General features: G+C 45.9%; 1 protein-coding gene across 1 annotated transcript in view; it reads right to left on the bottom strand.

The window, feature by feature from the left end:
* gdpd1 (glycerophosphodiester phosphodiesterase domain containing 1) overlaps nt 1–20,288 on the bottom strand; it is a 45,594-nt gene that overhangs the window by 3,690 nt on the left and 21,616 nt on the right. Inside the window, exons 3-7 of the mRNA XM_078536856.1 lie at nt 13,592–13,727; nt 9,008–9,053; nt 5,398–5,519; nt 3,635–3,724; nt 913–1,046 (exon numbers count right to left, since the gene is read on the bottom strand). Of these exons, the coding sequence (XP_078392982.1) occupies nt 913–1,046; nt 3,635–3,724; nt 5,398–5,519; nt 9,008–9,053; nt 13,592–13,727 (528 nt within the window). The remainder of the gene's footprint in view (nt 1–912; nt 1,047–3,634; nt 3,725–5,397; nt 5,520–9,007; nt 9,054–13,591; nt 13,728–20,288) is intronic.

The raw sequence follows: 20,288 nt of genomic DNA, 5'->3' as shown, positions 1-20,288 counted from the left end.
ACAAAGCTGAGCTGTTGGAGATGGGAAAGAGAGAAATGGGACCAATTGATTTTGTGATAACTGACCAACAGCTCCAAAGAAAAATTAGCAAGTCCGCTATCAAAATCAGATCTAACCAGAGCGGCTGTGGGGGAGGCACGAGCACTGGCCCAATGCTACTTCAAGATGGTGATATTCAGGCAGGATCCCAGTCCATGGCACTATCAAGGCCTGCTGGAAGCCCACATGTGGGTGTGGGCTAAGGACAGGGTCAGACATGACCATAATACCCAACTCCTGGTAGCTGAACAGGCAGCCGATACAACCCCATTATTTTTATTTAGTGAATGTGAATCCCTGGAGCCGGCTGACTGCCGCCTCATTAGCTGAATTTAAGGTGATTAGTCCGTCACTTAGTCTGTAGAGGGGACACTACTCGGTAACGTGCAGCATTGTTTGTGTCTCTCCACCAGTGCATAGGAGTTTGTATTGAGGCCCCAGGTGGAGATTGGCTACACAGGGTCCCTGACGTGTCACCCCCATCAATGCTCAGGATGGTACCAGGCATGGAGAGCTCCAATGTGTGAGAGAAACCGTAGCCCAATGAGGGGCGAATGCCGGCAGCCGGAGAGAAGATAACAGAGGAGATTACAGGAATCAGCCACACTGCTAATGAAAAGGAATGACCTCTCCCTTCATGGCAATGCCAATCCTCCTAATGGGTTTACTGTGGCAATGCCAAAGGTGCTCCTTGCAGCAAATGCAGCTTAATGGTACTGGACAGAGTAAATCCACCTCCATCCCACTGACCCACACTTGATAATGCCAATCCACCCCAATGGGATTGCTATGGCAACAGCAATCTACCCAATGGCACTGCACACGGCCTCTGGTTAAGAGTTGATTGAAGACTCCCATTCAGAGTTCACTTACTTCAGGTTAATGGAAGGCATAGGGATCTCCAGGAACTGTTCCCGTAAAGGATAGAACGGCAGAAGCCCCGAGTAAAACAGCCCTATCAGTAGAAACACTCGCTGCTTACTGAACAGGATCGGAATTCTTGGGTTCTGTCAACAACAAAAGAAAACAAAGCACTTCACACGAGGGCCAGGAACCTGTCGACAAGAAGCCTGTGTGTAAATAGCACATCCATTACTTACTTGGCTGTGTTGTCACTGTCATGCAACCAAAAACCACCAGCCGTTTTGCACAGAAATAGCAATGACCTAAAATGACCAGTTAATTAGTATTCGGTGGCAGTGTTTAAGGGTGGACATATTGGCCAGGACACCAGGAGGACTTCCCATTCTCCCAATTGTGCTGTGAGTCTTCAAAGTCCATCCAGAGCCTTGGTTCAATGTTTCATCAAAGTACAGCACCTCCAACTGAGCTGCACCCCTTCAGAACGGCACTGGAGAGTCAGCCTTGCTAAAGTGTTCTAACCATGGAGTGGGACTTAATCCCCCTTGACTCAGAGGTGAACGTGTCAATAACTGAGTGTCTTGTATCATTCATGTTCCCCTCCAAGTCACTCACCATCCTGACTTGGAAATATATCACCATTCCATCACTGTCGCTGGATCAAAATCCTGGAACTCCCTCCCTAACAGCACTGTGGGTGTACCTACACCACATGGACTGCAGCGGTTCAAGGCGGCGGCTGACCAACACCTTCTTAAGGGCAGTTAGGGATGGACAATAAATACTGGCCTAGCCAGCGGCACCCACATCCCGTGGACAAATAAAAAGCGTCTGCCTCTAGTAACCCTCCAGCGAGATTGTAGGATTGTGATTTTCTTAAACTGGCATGTGAAAACAAAGATGCTCACACAGAGAGCGATGAAGGAGCAGAAAGGAACACGTGTTCCTCATCTGACTCATCTGAGCACTCACTGTGGTGGCTGCACAGTACAGCGAGTGAAAACCAGTGACCTATTTCCTCTGGTGGGAATCCCAAACATAAATTTTGACAAAACTTTAAATCGGGACCAATATAAAATAAAAATGCTGGAAAAACTCAACAGGTCTGGCAGCAACTGTGGAGAGAGGAACAGAGTTAACGTTTTGAGCCCAATATGACTTAAAATTGGAGCTGGTCCATTCAGGAGTAAATCGGATCTAATACAAAATGAGAGCAAAAAATACCGACTGGAAAAGCTCAGCAGGTCTGGCAGCATCTGTGGAGAGAGAAAGAGAGTTAACGTTTCGAGTCCAATATGACTTAAAATTGGAACTGATTCATTCAGGAGTGAATCGGGGAGCAGTGGTGTACATGATTCAATTCCAATTTCATTTTATTATCTACATGGAAATTCATCCATTTGTTTGTTCATTAAAAAAATTACATGAATAAAGGAAAGAAAATTACCCTATCACAGAGGTCTAACTTTAATTAAAGTGTGTATTGAAAACTATTCCAATGCATTAAAATATTCAGTGATTCCCACCCTGAGTGCGTATCCTTGGCTGTACATCAAACGCTTGTTAAATGTTCTTATTGAGAATGGCACACAAACGAGTTCAGGAACTGATTTGTCCACCGTCTGAGGGATTGTATCCTTTTCCCCGAACACATTCAACAGTTATACTGAAACAAGGGGTGATTCTCATTGCTCATGACACTCTTCACTTGAGTCAAAATTCTTCGAGAGCAGATTTCATCAAGCAAGATCTGGTCATCAAATACCCTTCCTGCATGGTTCAACAATCCCTGTACCCTTAAAGACCCAACAAGGTTGCCAGGACAACAGGACCTGGAGAGACATCTGAAAAGGATAGCACTCTCAACTACAGCTGTAAAAGCAGCAAGAATGTGGAACTCACTCCTCAAAAGGCTGTGGATGCTGTGGGTCAACTGCAATGGTTAAGAATGAGGTTGGGTTTTCCCAATCTCATTAGGAATGAGATTAGATTTGACAGGTAACATTATCAAGGGATATGGAGCCAAAGCAGATAAAATGTTGGGGTATGGATCAGGCATGATCGAATTGAACGGTGGACCAGACTACAGGGGCTGGATGGCCTACTCCTACCGCTTTCCAATAATATTTCAGCATCTACTTTGTTCAGGTCAGATATGTTTGCACTGTGCAAGATCTCTCATACAGTGCAACTCTTGTGGAACACTTGCCCCAGGGTATCTGTCCTCCGTTCTGTGAAGGTGGAACTTGATTTAGTGTCTGTGGCACTGACAACAAACATTATGCTCATGGCCCTTCCACTGCCACTCAAAAGATACCACGTGACCGAGGGCAGAGTCGTCTTCAAGGAGATTGGGGAAAAGTCCTGCAGTTATCCCAATCCAAGCTTCCCAAATAAAAACGTGCCCAAACCCTTGGGACACAAGTGGGGATTACATAGGATACATGGCACAGAAATAGGCCATTCAGCCCAACCAGTCCATGCTGGTGTTTATGCTCCACTTGAGCCGCCTCCCATTTTTTCTGATCTAAATCGACCATTGTAACCATCTCTCCCCTTCTCTCTCAAATGTTTGTCTAGCTTTCCCTTAAATATATTTATACTATTCACTTCAACCAGTTCCACTTTCCTCACTATTCTTTGGGTAAAGAAGTTTCTTCTGAATTCCCTACTGGATTTCTTGGTAACTGTCTTATGTTGATGCTGCATCTTAGATTGATGTAGCAAGGCTTACCGCACTGTAACATTTCTTCACGATGTGATCACTGGCGTTGCCCCAGACAGTGATGTCCTGTCGATTAAACTCCTGCACCAAATCCGATACCTGCCGGACAACAGACACACTGAACCAGGTGAAGGTGAGATATTTAGAATAGCCAGACAGGTTAGCCAGTCTCATTACATCAGCTTTCTACTTTGTTACACAAAGCGGAACCAGGCTCTTCGCCACTTTGAAGTGAGCTTCCAATTACATATCCATGTTATCACCAAGATTGCCTATTCCCATCTCCAAAAGATGGCTCAGCCCCATCTCATTTGGTGCTGATTCATGCCTTTGTTTCCTCTAGACTTGACTAATTTAACACGCTCCTGGCTGGTCTCCGACATTCTGCCCTCCATAAACTTGAGCTCATCCAAAACTCTGCTGCCTGTGTTCTAACTCGCACTAAGTCCCATTCACCCTGTGCTTGCTGAGTTGCGCTGGCTCCTGGTTGAGGAACACCTCGATTTTAAAATTCACATCCTTGTTTTCAAATCCCTCCATGACCTCACTCCTCCCTACCTCTGCAATCTCCTCCAGCCTCATGACCCTCAGAGATCCCCGTGTTCCTCTAATTCCGGCCTCTTGTGCATCCCCGATTTTAATTGCTCCACCACTGGTGGCCGTGCCTTCAGCTGGCTAGGCCCTAAGCTGTGGAATTCCCTTCCCAAGCCTCTCCGACTCTCCAACTCATCCCCCTCCTTTACGATGCTCCTTGGATCTGACTTCTTTGACCAAATTTCCTTATGTGGCTTGGTGTGAAATTTTGCTTCATAACGCTCCTGTGAAGTGCTTTATGACATTTGATTATGTTAAAGACGCTATATAAATACACGTTGTTATTGTTATAATATTCTCCCTGGCTCTCCAGGCAGTGGACATGAGACAAGTGATGCCTGGTCACGCCTGCTCTCTTCAGTGAATCAGATTCCACCACCATTTTCCGGCAGTGCATTCCAGGTCATCACAACTCGCTGCATGAAACAGATGTTCATCTCCGGCCCCACACCCACCATCTTTTTCTCATTATCTTTATGAAGGTAGAGCAACATTTGTTGCCCATCCCTAACTGCCCTTGAACTGAGTGGCTTGCTAGGCCATTTCAGAGGAGAGTTAAGAGTCAACCACATTGCTGTGGGTCTGGAGTCACATGTAGGCTAGACTGGGTAAGGACGGCAGATTTCCTTCCCTAAAAGGCAATAGTGAACCAGATGGGTTTTTACAGCAATCGATGATAGTTGATTACTGAGATTAGCTTTATGTTTATTAATTGAATTTAAGTTCCACCAGCTGCATGGTGGGATTCGAACGTCTGTCCCCAGAGCCTCTGGATGCCAGTCCAGTGGCATTACCACAATGCCACTGTCTCCCCCACTGTGGCTCCTGGGTATTAGTAACTTAAAATGAGAAGCAGGTTTCCAGGATAGAAGTTGGGATCGTGGGAGTAAACTGGGCTGTACTTTCCAAAGATGGGCTGAATGGCTACTCGCGTGCTCTAAGATTCTGTGCTGGAAACACTCAGAAGGTCAGGCAGCAGCTGTGGAGAAAGAGAAAAGAGAGTAAACATTGCCGGTCGATGATCTTTCACCAAAACATCAGAAGCAAGTCTGATAAAAGATAATCGACCTGAAACGCAAGCTCTATTTCTCTCCCTCCAAATGCAGCCTGAGCTGCTGAGTGTTTCTCGATCTCTTTTTATTTCAATAGAAAAAAAAATTATTTTCCCCTTTTGGTACCTTTTGAATGAGGATGTCATTGTCGACCTTGATGTCAATGTTGATGGGTGTGCCTGGAAAGGTTTCAAATACTTCCCGCAGCAATGGAATCTTTCTGTCTTCTCCTCCCACACAGAAGCAGTCTAAATCAAAGGGGCAAGCAATCAGCTGCAGATTGAACTGATGGACCAGCAATGCACAAAGACATACCAAAGCGCTCACAGATCAAATGATTACTTAAGGGATGTCATCCGATGAGTGACCACCTTCGGGACTGTCCCAGAATCTGTTCTGCATCGGGGTTTCCCGGGACACCATTTCTCCTGTGTCTTCATCTTTTGCGTCTGCCCGGAGTGCAGAGTGCCCGCTGCTGCGGGTGCAAAGTAGGCACTGGTAGTCTTGAGCCCGAGTCTGAACACCCACCTGCATCCCCCTCCCCCATCCCGAGCCCCTTACACCTGTTCCCAAGGTCTCACAAGCACCTCCCTTCCCCGCAGCCCAGTTCTCGCTAGCGCTTCCCCACGGCGGTTTCCTCCCCCCACAGTTGGCCACCCTTCTATTGCACATCCCCCGATTCCTTTCGCTCCACCACTGGCGGCTGTGCCTTCAGCTGTCTGGGCCCTAAGCTATGGAATTCCCACCCTAAACCCCTCTCACCACCATTAAGTCTCTCCTTAAACCTACCTCTTTGACCAAGCTTTTGGGCACCTGCCACAATATGTGACTCGGTGTAAGACTTTGTCTGATAATCACCTCGGTGAAGCACCATGGGATGTTTTAAAATGACCATGGTGCTTTACAAATACAAGTTATTGTTGAGTCAACATGCTCATGGGAAAATGGTGCAGGAGGGAAAAAACTGGGACTAAAAGATCCAAACTCGCTGTACAGGCTTAATTTTCCCACCACCACCCCCCACCCCTCATTCGGGAGTAGCAATATTTTATGGTACTGGGCTAAAATCCCAGAGGATGAGTGTTGAAAGCCAGCATGACAAAGTGTCATGGTGAACTCAGTAAATTGAGTAAGTTCTGAGCCATCATTAAAACTCAACTGCTTATTTGATGCTTCTCGCATCTGGCCTGCTTCTAGAGTGGAGCAACAATCTCTCCAGTTGCATGAACGATCACTATGAAGCAGCATGATAGGACTCAGGCATCTAAAATTATTTTGTCCCAAGCAATATTGAACAAGCTGTGTGGCCTCTTTCCTCAGGTAAAGTGAAGGCTGTGTGGGGGCAGGTTGTGGTGAACTGATGGAGGTTTTTAAAATCATGAAGTGATATGCTAGGGTGGACGTAGACAAAAGGTTTCCACTCATGAAGAAGTCTAAAACCAGGGATCATAAATCTAGGGTAGTCACTAATAAATTCAACAGGGAATTCAGGAGAAATTCGTTATTCAAATTCTCACCTGTCTCTGGGTAATCGCAGCACACGGAGTACTTGGGGCAAATAACATAAATGCATTTCAGGGGAAACTGGATAAACATGAGGGAGAAAGGAATAGAAGGATACGTTGATAAGGTGAGAGATGGCTTGTGTGGAGCATAAAGGCCAGCATGGACCTGGTGGGTTGAATGGCCTGTTTCTGGCCTGCGTCGCTGGCTAGGCCAGCGTTTATTGCCTGTCCCTAATTGCCCTTGAGAAGGTGGTGGTGAGCTGCCTTCTTGAACTGCTGCATTCCATGTATTGTAGAAACACCCACAGTGCTGTTAGGAAGGGAGTTTCAGGATTCTGACCCAGTGACAGTGAAGGAACGGCGATATATTTCCAAGTCAGGATGGTGAGTGGCTTGGAGGGGACCTTCCAGGTGGTGGTGTTCCCATGCACTTGCTGCCCTTGTCCTTCTAGGTAGTAGAGGTTGTGGGTTTGGAAGGTGCTGCCCAAGGAGACTTGGTGAGATGCTGTGGTGCATCTCGTACTTGGTACACACTGCTGCTACTGTGTATTGGTGGTGGAGGGAGTGAATGTTGAAGGTGGTGGTTTAGTAAGCTATACTAGGAAAATGTGCTCCCATTAGCTGATGGTGCAAGGACCGGGGGTGGGGGGGGGATGTGCACAGAATTATGATTTTGGGCAAGAGATGAAGGAGGGATGTGAGGAAGAACAGCAAGTGGTAACGACCTGGAAGTTGCAGCCCACCAGGGTGGAGGAAGCAGAGATGATCTAAGATTTCAAAAGTTTCAAAACTACAGGCCAGTTAGCTTAACATGTGTCTTGGGCAAAATGTTAGAAGCTACTATTAAACACATTATAGTGGGGCACTTAGATAAATTCAAGGCAATCAGGCAGAGTCAACAGTTTTGGGAGAAGGAAATCATGTTTAACCAATTTATTGGAGTTCTTTGAAGCAGTTACGTGCTGTGGAAAGGGGAACCAGTGGAAAGAGGAACCAGTGGATGTGCTGCATTTAGATCTTCAGAAGGCATTTGATAAGGTGCCACATCAAAGGTTACTGCATAAAACAAACACTCGGCTTGGGGGCGGGTAACACATTGGCACGGATAGAAGATTGGCTAGCTAACAGGAAACAGTAGGCATAAATGGATCATTTTCTGGTTGGCAAGATGTAACGAGTGGTGTGCCACAGGGATCAGGGCTGGGGCCTCAGTTTTTATAATTTTATATAAATGACTTGGATGAAGGGAATGAAGGAATGGTTGCTAAATTTGCTGATGATACAAAGATAGGTGGGAAAGTGAAGAGGACATAAGAAGGTTACAAAGAGATATAGATAGGTTAAGTGAGTGGGCAAAGATCTGTTAAATGGAGTATAATGGGGGAAAATGAGAAATTATCCATTTTGGCAGGAAGAATAAAGAAGCATATTATCTAAATAGTGAGAGATTGCAGAGCCCTGAGATGCAGAGGGATCTGGGTGTCCTAGTGCATGAATCCCAAAAGGTCAGTGTGCAGGTGCAGCAAAGCTAATAGAATGTTACTGTTTATTTCAAGGGAAATTGAAAATAAAAGTAGAGAGGTTATGCTTTAGTTATACAGGATGTTGGTGAGACTACATCTGGAGTACTGTGTAGAGTATTGGTCTCCTTAGTTAAGGAAGGATGTAAATGCATTGCGAGCAGTTCAGACAAGGTTTACCAGACTAATACCTGGAATGGGTGGGTTGCCTTATGAGGAAAGGTTGGACAGGCTAGGCTTGTATCCTCTGGAGTTTAGAAGAGTAAGAGGCGACTTAATTGAAATATAAGATCCTGAGGGGTCTTGACAAGGTGGGTGTGGAAAGGATGTTTCTTCTTGGGGGAGAATCTAGAACTAGGGGTCACTGTTTAAAAAGGGGTCGCCCATTTAAGGCAGAGATGAGACATCTTTTCGCTCAGAGGGTCGTGAGTCTTTGGAACTCTTCCTCAAAAGGCAGTGGAAGCAGAGTCCTTGAAGGCAGAGCTGGGTAGATGTGTGATAAGCAAGGGGGTGAAAGGTTATTGGAGGTAGGAAGGAATGTGGAGTTGTAGAATGTTACAACAGAGATTCCTAGCCTAAATGACTCCAGCAGTCAGTGAAGTGGTGCATTTGTACCACAATTATCCCTTTAAAAAAAACCCCATTACTTTGCAATGGGACACATTGCAACATTACGTTGCTTCAGTGCCTCAAGTGATTTTCAGATCTTACCTTTCTTGAAAGAGACGTGTAGTGTACAATGGTAAGGCGGGAGCTCCTGAGAGAGGTAAGGCAGGGAAGGAAAGGAAACAAGAGAACAGATTACATTCATACACTGATTACCCATGTATTGATGTGTACATGGACGATGTCACCGTCTTCTGCTTGGATCTGCTGTTGTTGCGCAGACTGATCAACATCTGCAACCAGTTCAAACTGGCCTCAGGAGCTGAGATAAATCATGGCAAGAGCGAGGCCATGTTCTTTGGGGACTGGGCTGTCTGATCCTTTACCCCCTTCACCGTCAGGTCAGACTGCCTGAAGGTGCTGGGGATATGGTTCGGAGGGACCACGACACGCGTTAGAAACTGGAAGGAGCAAGTGGCTCTGGTGAAAAGAAAACTGGGCATGTGGGAGCTACAGTCCCTCTCCATTGTGGGTAAGAACCTGGTCATCAGATGTGAGACGCTCTTGGCAGATGGTCTGGCCGATTTCTCACTCCGGCACAAAGGCATATTGGGGAAATGTCGCTGTCTAAGACCTTTCAGACATAGTGCACCCAGGCGCTGGGCATTGTATAGACCCAAGGAGTCTATACAATGACTCACATTGAATGTATGCAGTGAGTACTACACGTATCCCAATTGTAATGTGCAACACTATCTGTGTAGATAGTGCATCCATTGCACTGTCTGACTGTAATGACCATGTTGAAATGTCTGTAATGTTCATTGAGTGTAATGAAGCACCTCATGATCTATGTGGAAAGCTTGAATAGGAATACACTTTTTATGATGGCCATTTTGAAATGTTTTGTAATGTTCTTTCAGACACTTTATGAATGAAGTATATTTTTCACAAAAAAAATTGATGTAGGGTAGCCACCTCATACCTCAGCAATGCTTGTTCCTAAAATAGAAGAAACAGTTACAGAAGTCACAACTGTGCAATAGAGGCAAACGTCCAATCTGCAAACACAGGGTGACTCACTCAATAAAGCCACAGTTCATTCAACAGAGGAAGGGTTGGCAGAATGGAGGAAAGTTCCTAGAGAACCTCTTTGGACAAACAGCCATCATCCCTCCTGTTGCACTTTTGTTCTGCAACTTATAATCACAGCTGTTGATATGTTTTAAAGCCTTTTACGTGGCCTTGGCCAGCTTCGATTAAGATCACAAATTAGATGGATTGGTTCTGTTGTAATATGCCTTTAAGGGATAGCGGCATGCCATCAATTTAAGAGAAGTGTGTCATGTGATCCAGCCTCAGTTTCACTTCAGCCTGAAGCAGGACACAGCACACACATTCCTTCAGTTTTCTGCCCATGCATAACTGTTCACATGTGCGTAGAATTGATAAATGAATCCACCACATGATTGCACAATCCCTCATGAGCGATTGGTGCCTTTATATCATTATTACACACATGGCAGGTTCAGACAATGGTGCCTCACTAACCCATTTGATCTCATCCTTTGAAAACCTAGTGTCTTTTTTTGCAAAAATATTCTTTATTCGTAAAATATCTGAAAGAACATTACAAAACATTTCAATGTAATAAAAGCAAAATACAGCAGGTGCTGAAAATCTGAAACAAAAACAGAAAACGCTGGAAAAAGTCAGCACGTATAACAGCATCTGTGGAGAGAAAGACAATAGTTAACATTTCGAGTCTGTATGAAGAGTTCGCTCTGAAGAGCCATGTGGACTCAAAACGTTAACTCTGTCTTTCTCTCCACAAAATATTTCAAAATGGCCGTCACAAAAGGTGAAATAATATTTATGTTTTCCACATTGATCGTGTTGCACCCTGAGGTGCTTCAATTCAGCTGTGATACATGTAACATTCACTGCATATACTCAATGTGAGTCACACAGCTCAAGAGGTGTAAACAATTCCCAGCCCCTCGGTGCACTATGGCAGAAAGATCTTAGACAACGATCTTTCCCCATTGCGCCTTTGTGGTGGCTGCCCCAAGCTTTAATGCGTCCCTCAGCATGTAGTCCTGGACCTTGGAATGTGCCAGTCTGCAACACACGGTCAAAGACAACTCTTTGCGCTGGAAGACCAACAGGTTTCAGGCAGACCAAAGAGCGTCTTTCACTGAGTTGATGATCCTCCAGCAGCAGTTGATGTTTGTCTCAGTGTGTGTCCCTGGGAACAGCCCGGAGAGCACAGAGCCCTGTGTCACAGAACTGCTCGGGATGAACCTCGACAAAAACCACTGCATCTCTCTCCAGACCTCCTTTGTGCACCTCTGCACAAGGAGGTGAACAACACAATCTCTTCCCCACCACAGACTCCTCGAGGGCAACGTGCAGAGGGGATGAGACCCCTGGCGTGTAGGTAGGGTCTGACGGGAGGGCCTTTCTTACCACCAGCCAAGCTACATCTTGGTGCTTGTTGGAAAGTTCTGGCAATGAGGCATTCTGCCAAATGACTGACAGTCTGCTCGGGGTACCATCTGACAGGATCCACCATCTCCTTTTCCCGCAGGGCCTCTAAGACGTTACGGGCCAACCACTGCCTGATGGACTTGTGGTCAAAGGTGTTTCTCTGCAGGGTTGCAAACCCTCTCGGATTGTCCTGGAGTCTCCAAGGCAACCTGGGACGCAAAATACACACTAGGGTACAATCTAGTCCTGGTGCATCTAATCAATAAAGCCAACCAACAGATAGAGCAGTTCCCAGGGCAGGGAGGATTCTGGGGATTGTAGCTGCAATTACTAATTGCCACAATGGATGATGCATCAGGGAAACAATATCAGGAGCGGGGTCATAGGTCATGTGATAAAACCTTCCAGAATACAGTCCAACCAGAGTTGGTAACATGACAGCTTCCCTATTGCAGCCTGTACTTCATTGGCTTTAAGCATTTTGGGATGTCCTGAGATTGTGAACGTTCTTATAGAGATGCAGGTGCTTCTTGCCTCCAAATGCAGAGGGGACCTCACTGCAACTTCTCTTCTGAAGTCACCTAACAATGTAGCACTCCCCCAATACTGTACTGCTAATAGTGCCAGCTTTGGATTATGAGTTCAAGTCCTGGAGCAGAGCTTGAACTTTCTGACTCAGAGGTGGTCCGCTACTAACTGAGACATGCTGAGACTTGGCTGCTGATAGCAGACAAGACTGACTTGGACATTATCCAACCCAAACTGAATGTCGTCACAAGAATTTCAGCTGCCGTATGACTGTGCCAGGAATCATTTTGACAGGACAAGCCCTTCAGCCTATCTGATCTGACCTCATCACTGATATGGCTGGTTCCTGCTCGAGCACCGCACTCCTTAAATGAATCCAGTCTCCTTGCCTCAACCATTCCATTCTGGCACGCATGGAACAATCCCAGCCAACACCCTCCCTCTCTATATCTGTAATAAATTTGCCCTTTGCACTTATGAACCAGTGGCCTTTAGCTCCCTGTCGCACCCAAGTTATCCAGATGTTGAACTCTTAATCCAAGCCTTCACTCAATGATATGCGACTTGATCATTAAATATTATACAATAGTCCAAAATAGAAACATTTTGAGCAGCATCTGCATTGCTGCATTTTAGAAGTGCATTTCTTAAGTATCCAGTTTCAAAATAGCTGCTAGACACATTCCTGTCCTGGTTATTATTCATTCTGCATTAGGACAAGTCAAGAAAGGAAAACAAGACTTGCATTTCTATAGTGCCTTTCACCATGTTCCAAAGCATTCCACAGCCCATTAAATACTTTAGAAACGCAGTTATTGTTATAATGTAGGTCAGCCCATTGTTCAAGGTGGAATCTATCTGGAGACATTTGGCACCTTCTTCAGTTTTCTTTGCTGCGTGAGGATTTCATAGCACTGGGCAAACATCACAAACAGCAGGGTCCCTGCTTCAGTCTAGTAATTGAGGATGATGGGTTCGAGACTCACTCCAGAACATGAACAAGTAATCCAGGCAGTCGAATACAATGCACCGCCAAGGGAGCGCCGTGCTGTTGGAGGAATGGTGCTAAGGGAGTGCATGGCACTGATGGAGGAGCGTTGCTGAGGGAGCGCACGGCACTGATGGAGGAGCAGTGCTGAGGGAGCGCACGGCACTGATGGAGGAGCAGCGCCGAGGGAGTGCTGAACTGTCGGAGGAGCAGTACTGAGGGAGAGCACTATACTGTTGGAGGAGCAGTACTGAGGGAGGGCACTACACTGTTGGAGGAGCAGTACTAAGGGAAAACTGCACTGTTGGAGGAGCAGTGCTGTGGGAGCGCTGCACTGATGGAGGTGCCGCCCTTTATGTGAGATATTGAATAATGGCTGCCTGTGCCAATTATTCATGTTGATCTGACTGGTCCTGTGCCACTGTTCAGACAGGAACAAAAAGTTCACCTTGTGCCACATTCCTTCCTCAACCAATGCAGGTCTTTCCTCTCATTTGTCATTCCTGGGATCTTGCTGTGCACAAAATGGCTGTCATGTTTGCCAACATAACAATTCATTGCATATTTGAGACACACTGACCCGTGAAGCTGTATTCTGTGTCAGGTTGTACAACGGGACAGGCTGTTTCAGGGAAAATACAACAGCTGCTTAAAATAGCTTTCAGAAGAAGTTTACCACTTACTGCGAACACGAGGTTGGCTATATCCACATTCACCCCTGTGGTTCTTTTCAAATTGCTGTCATGTGACACAACCACCTGTTCATCTTTGGTCAGGTGACAGTCCAGCTCCAGCATCTCCGTTCCCAACTGCACGGCGCTGAAATAGTTAAACGGTAAACAGTATTTCTCTTACAAATACCAAGGAACCAGTTCCAATTGTTAAGTTTTGATTTTAATGGAAATTAAAATGTCAGTGTTGTTTAAAAAGGCAGCTTTTCCAATCCTAGCTTCCTACACAGCTTCAGTCAAACTGATATGTTTATCAGTCACCCTGATAAAATCCAGAATGTTAAACGTCAAATGTACAAGAACTGGAGACAAAGTTAAAAGAAAAACTTAAACTTCTCCTTGCAACATCTCATACAAGTTCCTATTGACAGGAGAGAACTGAAGAGTTTACAACACAACAGGTGCCATTTGGCCCACTGACTGCACCCATTCTCTGCTAGCCCACTGTCCTACACTTCCCCCAAAGCCCCTAATCTGGCTCTACCCAAAATATTTATCCATTTTTCCCTTAAAAGGTGTCTTACCTACTCCGTGGGCGAAGCATTTTTCAATGCTCCAGCAATCCTCAAACTTCTCCTAATCTCTCTCCATACTCATGTGGTGTCATGTTTTTTTTTGACTTGATAGTCTCTTGTACCAGGTTCTCCAACAGAAGGAGTATGTTATAGGATCATAATGGTACAGGAGGAGGCCATTCAGCCCATCAAGTACATGCCTGGTGTCTATCAAAACTCTTCATAATTAAAAAAAAACTCTGCTAAACTTCTTCAGCCTCCTCTATCCCCAGGAAAGTGGATCCCTTCATCCACAGCAAAGAGTCTAAGATGAAAGAAATCTTGCTTAATTGCATAGGGCTTGGGGGAAACTACACCTGGGAGTACTGTCTGCTGTTTTGGTCTCTGTATTTAAGGAAGGATATATTTGCATGAGAGAAGATGCAACAAAGGTTCACTAGATCCCTGGGATGCGAGGGTTGTCACATGAGGAGTGATCGGATAGAATGGGTTAGTGATCTCTGGAGTTTAGATGAATGGAAAGTGACCTCGTTGAAACACAAGATTTGTCCGGGAGATCTCCCTAAATGGATTACCTGGCCAGTCGGGTGAAAAGGTGCCAATCAGGCCAGCATCCTGGGAAGCGCACAAACTGATCCCAGTTCCAGGCCAGCTCGTTTGTTTTTTAAAGAAAAATCCTTGAGATCATATTCATCAACCACTAGCTGTTCCCAGGTTCATTTCCTACACAGTCTCCTGTTACTCTGGTGGTTGGATTGCAGGTAACCCCAACGATTTATAACACACTGAACCGGGCTGCCAAGGGCCTTGAGTGGGTCAGTGTCAATTCTTGTCCAATAGCGTTCCTGTGGAATGCCTTGGGACATTATACTACGTTAAAGGTGCTATGTGAATACAAGTTGTTGCGGTTATCTAACATGAAGGATGGAAATGCCATCAACAGCTTAGAATTCTGTTATCTGAATCCACAGCTCACATTACAGCCTTCAAGTAACTGTTCCATATCGTTAATTATTTATGTGGTTCCTATCTGGCCCATTGTTATTTTTAAACCGCGGTCAACAAATGCCGGCTCGAGCCTGCTTCATGCTGTCATCAATCAGAGCATCGTCATCAGCCTGCATCACTGGAGCACCTTTGGTGTAAAAAATAATAAGCTCCCAATTACGGTGCTTTGTAAGTATCATCCGTAGCTCAATGCATAGCACTCTTGCCTCTGAGTCAGGCGGTTGTGGTTCAAGTCCCACTCTAGGACTTGAGCACAAAAATCAAGGCTAACATCTCCAGTGAAGCAATGAGAGAGTGCTGCACTGTTGGAGGCAACAAATTTCAGAAGGAGAGGTGAAAGAGAGGCCCAATCTGCCCTCTCAGATGGATGTAAAAGATCCCCCGGCCATTGCTTCCGAAGAGGGGTATTATTCCCAGAGTACTGGCTAATATTTAATATCTCAACCAACTGATGACCTGGTCGTTTATCTGTTTTGTGGGATCTTGCTGTCCATAACTTAGCTGCCGCACTTCTCTATGTTACAGCCATGACTGCCTCACTATAACTAGGAGGAAACGGGGAAAGAAAGAAAGAGAGCTCACAATAATCAATTTCACCTCCATTAAATTCCCACTTAACCGTCCCTGTTCTTGGGGCAACGGCCTCAGCATCTCTCGTTTCTTCATTGAAAAGTCACTAATCCATGGTACCATTCTAGTCAACCTCCTCTGCACCCTCTCCAAAAGTCTTGACATCCTAATTCCTAAAGTGTGATGCCCAGAACTGAACACAATTCCCCAGCTGAGGCCTGACCAGTGATTTAAAGTTGCCTGCCAGTATAGAACTGAAAAGACAGGTGCGTTCTCAAGGCCTTTTGGCTTGCGACCAACCCAAGAATGCCAAATTTCAAACGACCACAAGAATTTATACTACAGGAGAAGGGACTGCCGACTGGTTGGTCAGTCAACTCTGATTTGGCCGAGGGTTTGCCACGAAGAAAGCAATGGGGAACTATAGGCTCCCCACGCCCCCGGATAATTCAAAAAAAGGTGCAAGGATTGAACATGAATCAGAGTTGACTTGCCAACCAGTCAGCACCCTTTTCTCCTGCAGTATAAATTGTTGTGATTGTTTGAAATTTGATATTCTTGTGTCTGTCCCGATTTAGAAAGGTTGAGGACTGCCTCGCTACGTTTTAGCTCTTAGACCTGGTGTGAAAGGGTGAACAAAAGAAAAGGGAGCGTGCATCTCATTGTTCTCTGATGCAATCAACATTAAACATTAAGCTGTTCCTCCTGAGCATCAAGCTTTATTTGAGTTTCTTCATTTCACTCCCTCTTGTTGATGGAAACGGTCTGTGCTTCTCACTTTTAGAAGCCAAAGTGATGATTAGGACATTATGTTAATTATACAGCTCATTTCACTAGTTATTTGTTCCTACATTCCTGGCCAAATTCCTCCCTCGTCATCCTCTCCTGACAGCGGTGACTCATCCAGCAGCACATCTTCCCACCCCTCCTGTACTTCGCGAGAGGGACTTCAACTAGGCAGCAGGTTAATTGCCCACAGTGTGGTACTGGGGACAGTCACAAAGGGCTTGAAGTCAATCTGTGAGCACTTCCTTTAAAGATGGGGTGGGGGTGGAGCATCACTGGAATGCAATCAATTAGAAACTGACACTTATTGGGATTGTGTGACCATTTTCTCCACCTCCCCCCCCACCCACCAAAGAGAAGAGAGGGTGATGAAGAAAAGGTGCATGTTTAAATGTTGGGTTTTAAGGTCAAGTGCATTCACATAAGCTTTATTTCTTACCAAAACACAAATAAAAAGGTGTTAAAAATGTGTTAACCTCCAGACTTGACTATTTCAATACATTCCTGGCTGGTCCCCTACATTCTACCCTCTGTTAACTTGAGGTCATCCAAAGCTCTGCTGCCCATGTCTTACCTTGCACCCAGTCCTGTTCCCCTATTACCCCCACGCTCACTGACATGGATTGATTCCTGGTTAAACAATGACCCGATTTTAAAATTCTCATCCTCGTGTCCCTCCATGGCCCCGCCCCATTCTATTGTTGCAATCTCCTCCAGCCACACAACCTTAACGATCTCTGTGCTCCTCTAACTCTGCCCTCTTAAATATTCCTGGTTTTAAATCACCCCAATGGGGCTGTACTTTCAACTGCCTAGGCCCTAAACTCTCAGAGTCCCTCCCCAAATCTGTCTGCCCCGCTCTCCTCCATTAAGACACTCTTTGGTCTTAAATTGCCTTATATGTCTGACTCAGGGTCAAAGTTTGTTTGATAATTGCTCCTGTCACTTTGGGGCGTTTTACAACCTAAAAAGGTGCTTTTTAAATGCAAGTTGATGTTCAATAGGTTTTTGAGGAACAGCAAGGGGACAATCCAGAATCTAATCATTTTGTCATGCCCTCTGCAAACACTTATGAAACAGGAACAAGGGGGTGCTAATACGACATCAGCAGCAAATCCCAACCTGCATCCTTAATCGAGTGGGAATTTCACGGACACCACCCTGAAGTAGATGTACACTGACCATTCTTTCATCATCAAATTCCTGGAATCAACTGATCGGCTGGCCTGTCATTTTCGCGAGGCAACAATTAAATATGGCCTTGACTGCATCATTCGCATCCCGGGAAGAGATTAAGAAAAGAGATAGAGCAGTTTATTGGAGGTACAGAGTGCTGCTGTCCAAATAGCTGGCTTGCGGCCAGATTAATGATTCACTAAATGGCTGGGTTCCAGCTCCTGAATGCTTGTAGTCATCAGGAAAGATTGAACAGGCTGGCGTGCTCGTCTCAACAGTTAAGGGTGACCTGGCAGAGGTCTTTAAGACCATGGGCTTGCATCGATACACCTTTCACAAACACCAGATGTCCCAAAGCGCTTTACAGACAATTAAGTACTTCTTGAAGTGTAATGTAGGAAATGTGGCAACCAATTTACACACAGCAAGCTCCCACAAACACCAATGCTATGATGATCAGATAAGGCTGAAGCATTTGCTACAATCTTCAGCCAGAAGTGCCAAGTGGATGATCCATCTGGGCCTCTTCCGGGGGTCTCCAGCATCACAGATGCCAGTCTTCAGCCAATTCAATTCACTCCATGTGATATCAAGAAACGGGTGAAGGCACTGGAAACTGCAAAAGCTATGGGCCCTGACAATATTCCAGCAATAGTATTGAAGGCTCCAGGATTTGCCGTGCCCCTAGCCAAGCTGTTCCAGTACAGCTACAACACTGGCATCTACCCAGTTATGTGGAAAATTGCCCTGGTATGTCCTGTCCATAAAAGCAGGACAAATCCAACACGGCCAACTGCCGCCCAGTCTACTGTCCAAATAAAGTTGAGGAGGAGATAGACAGATTTTTAATTAGTAACAGGCTGAGGCCGAAATGAGATCAGCCATGATCATATTGAATGGCGGGGCAGGCTTGAGGGGCTGAATTGCCTGCTCCTAGTTCTTATGCTCTTATCATCAATAAAGTAATGGAAGGGGTCATCAACAGTGCTATCAAGCTGCACTTGCTGGGCAATAACCTGCTCACTGACGCCCAGTTTGGGTTCTGCCAGGGTCACTCAGCTCCTGACCTCATTACAGCCTTGGTTCAGACATGGACAAAAGGGCTGAACTCCTGAAGTGAGGTGAGAGTGACTACCCTTGATATCAAGGCAGCATTTGACCGAGTGTGGCATCAAGGAGCCCTAGCAAAACTGGAGTCAATGGGAATCAGGGGGAAAACTGTCCACTAGTTGCAGTCATACCTAGCACAAAGGAAGATGGTTGTAGTTGTTGGAGGTCAGTCACCTCAGCTCCAGGACATCACTGCAGGAGTTCCTCAGGGCACTGTCCTAGGCCCAACCATCTGGAGCTGCTTCATCAATGATCTTCCTTCCATCATAAGGTCAGAAGGGGATGTTTGCTGATGATTGCACAATGTTCAGCACCACTCACGAATCAGATACTGAAGCAGTCCATGCCCAAACGCAGCAAGACCCGGACAATATCCAGGCTTGGGCTGACAAGTGGCAAGTAACATTCGCGCCACACAAGTGTCAGGCAATGACCATGTCCAATCCAACAAGAGAGAATCCAACCATCGCCCCTTGATGTTCAATGGCATTACCATCACTGAATCCCCCACTATCAACATCCTGGCGGTTACCATTGACCTGGAACTGAACTGGACTATGGCCACAAGAGGTCAGAGGCTAGGAATTGTGCGATGAGTAACTCACCTCCTGACTCCCCAAAGCCTGTCCACCATCTACAAGGCACAAGTCAGGAGTGTGATGGAATACTCCCCACTTGCCTGGATGAGTGCAGCTCCCACAACACTCAAGAAGCTTGACACCGTCCAGGACAAAGCAGCCCACTTGATTGGCACCACATCCACAGACATTCACTCCCTCCACCACTGACGCACATTAACAGCAGTGTGTACCATCTACAAGATGCACTGCAGGAATTCACCAAGGCTCCTTCCACAGCACCTTCCAAACTCATGACTACTACCACCTAGAAGGGCAAGGGCAGCAGATTCATGGGAACAAAATCCTGCAACTCCCTCCCTTAACAGCACTGTGGGTATACCTACACTACATGGACTGCAGCGGTTCAAGAAGACAGCTCACCACCGCCTTCTCAAGGGCAATTAGGGATGGGCAATAAATGTTGGCCCAGCCAGCGAAGCCCACATCCCACAAATGAATAAAAAAAAGATAATCTGTTTTCATAATGTTGACCGAGGCATAAATGTTATCCGGGGCACCTGGGAGAATGTCCTTGCTCTTCTTCAAAATAATGCAGTGGGATCTTTTACATTCACTTGAGTGGTAGACAGAACCTGGGCATGATGTCTCATCTGAAAAACGGCACCTCTGACAGTGCAGCACTCCCTCAGTACTGCACTGAAAAGTCAGCCTAGATATTTGTGCTCAAGCCCTGGAATGGGACTTGAACCCACAACCTTGTCACTCAGAGGCAATAGCGCTATCAACTGAGCCATGCACGATATGTAGCACAGATGTGTTTAAGGGGAAGTTAGACAAGCACATCAGGGAGCAAGGAATAGAGGGATACGTAGATAGGCTGGGAAGAGGTTTATATGGTGTATA

The sequence above is a fragment of the Cetorhinus maximus genome, unplaced genomic scaffold (assembly GCF_964194155.1).
Source record: "Cetorhinus maximus unplaced genomic scaffold, sCetMax3.hap1.1 HAP1_SCAFFOLD_1609, whole genome shotgun sequence".
Lineage (NCBI taxonomy): Eukaryota > Metazoa > Chordata > Chondrichthyes > Lamniformes > Cetorhinidae > Cetorhinus > Cetorhinus maximus.
This window is presented reverse-complemented; position numbering and strand designations above follow the sequence as displayed.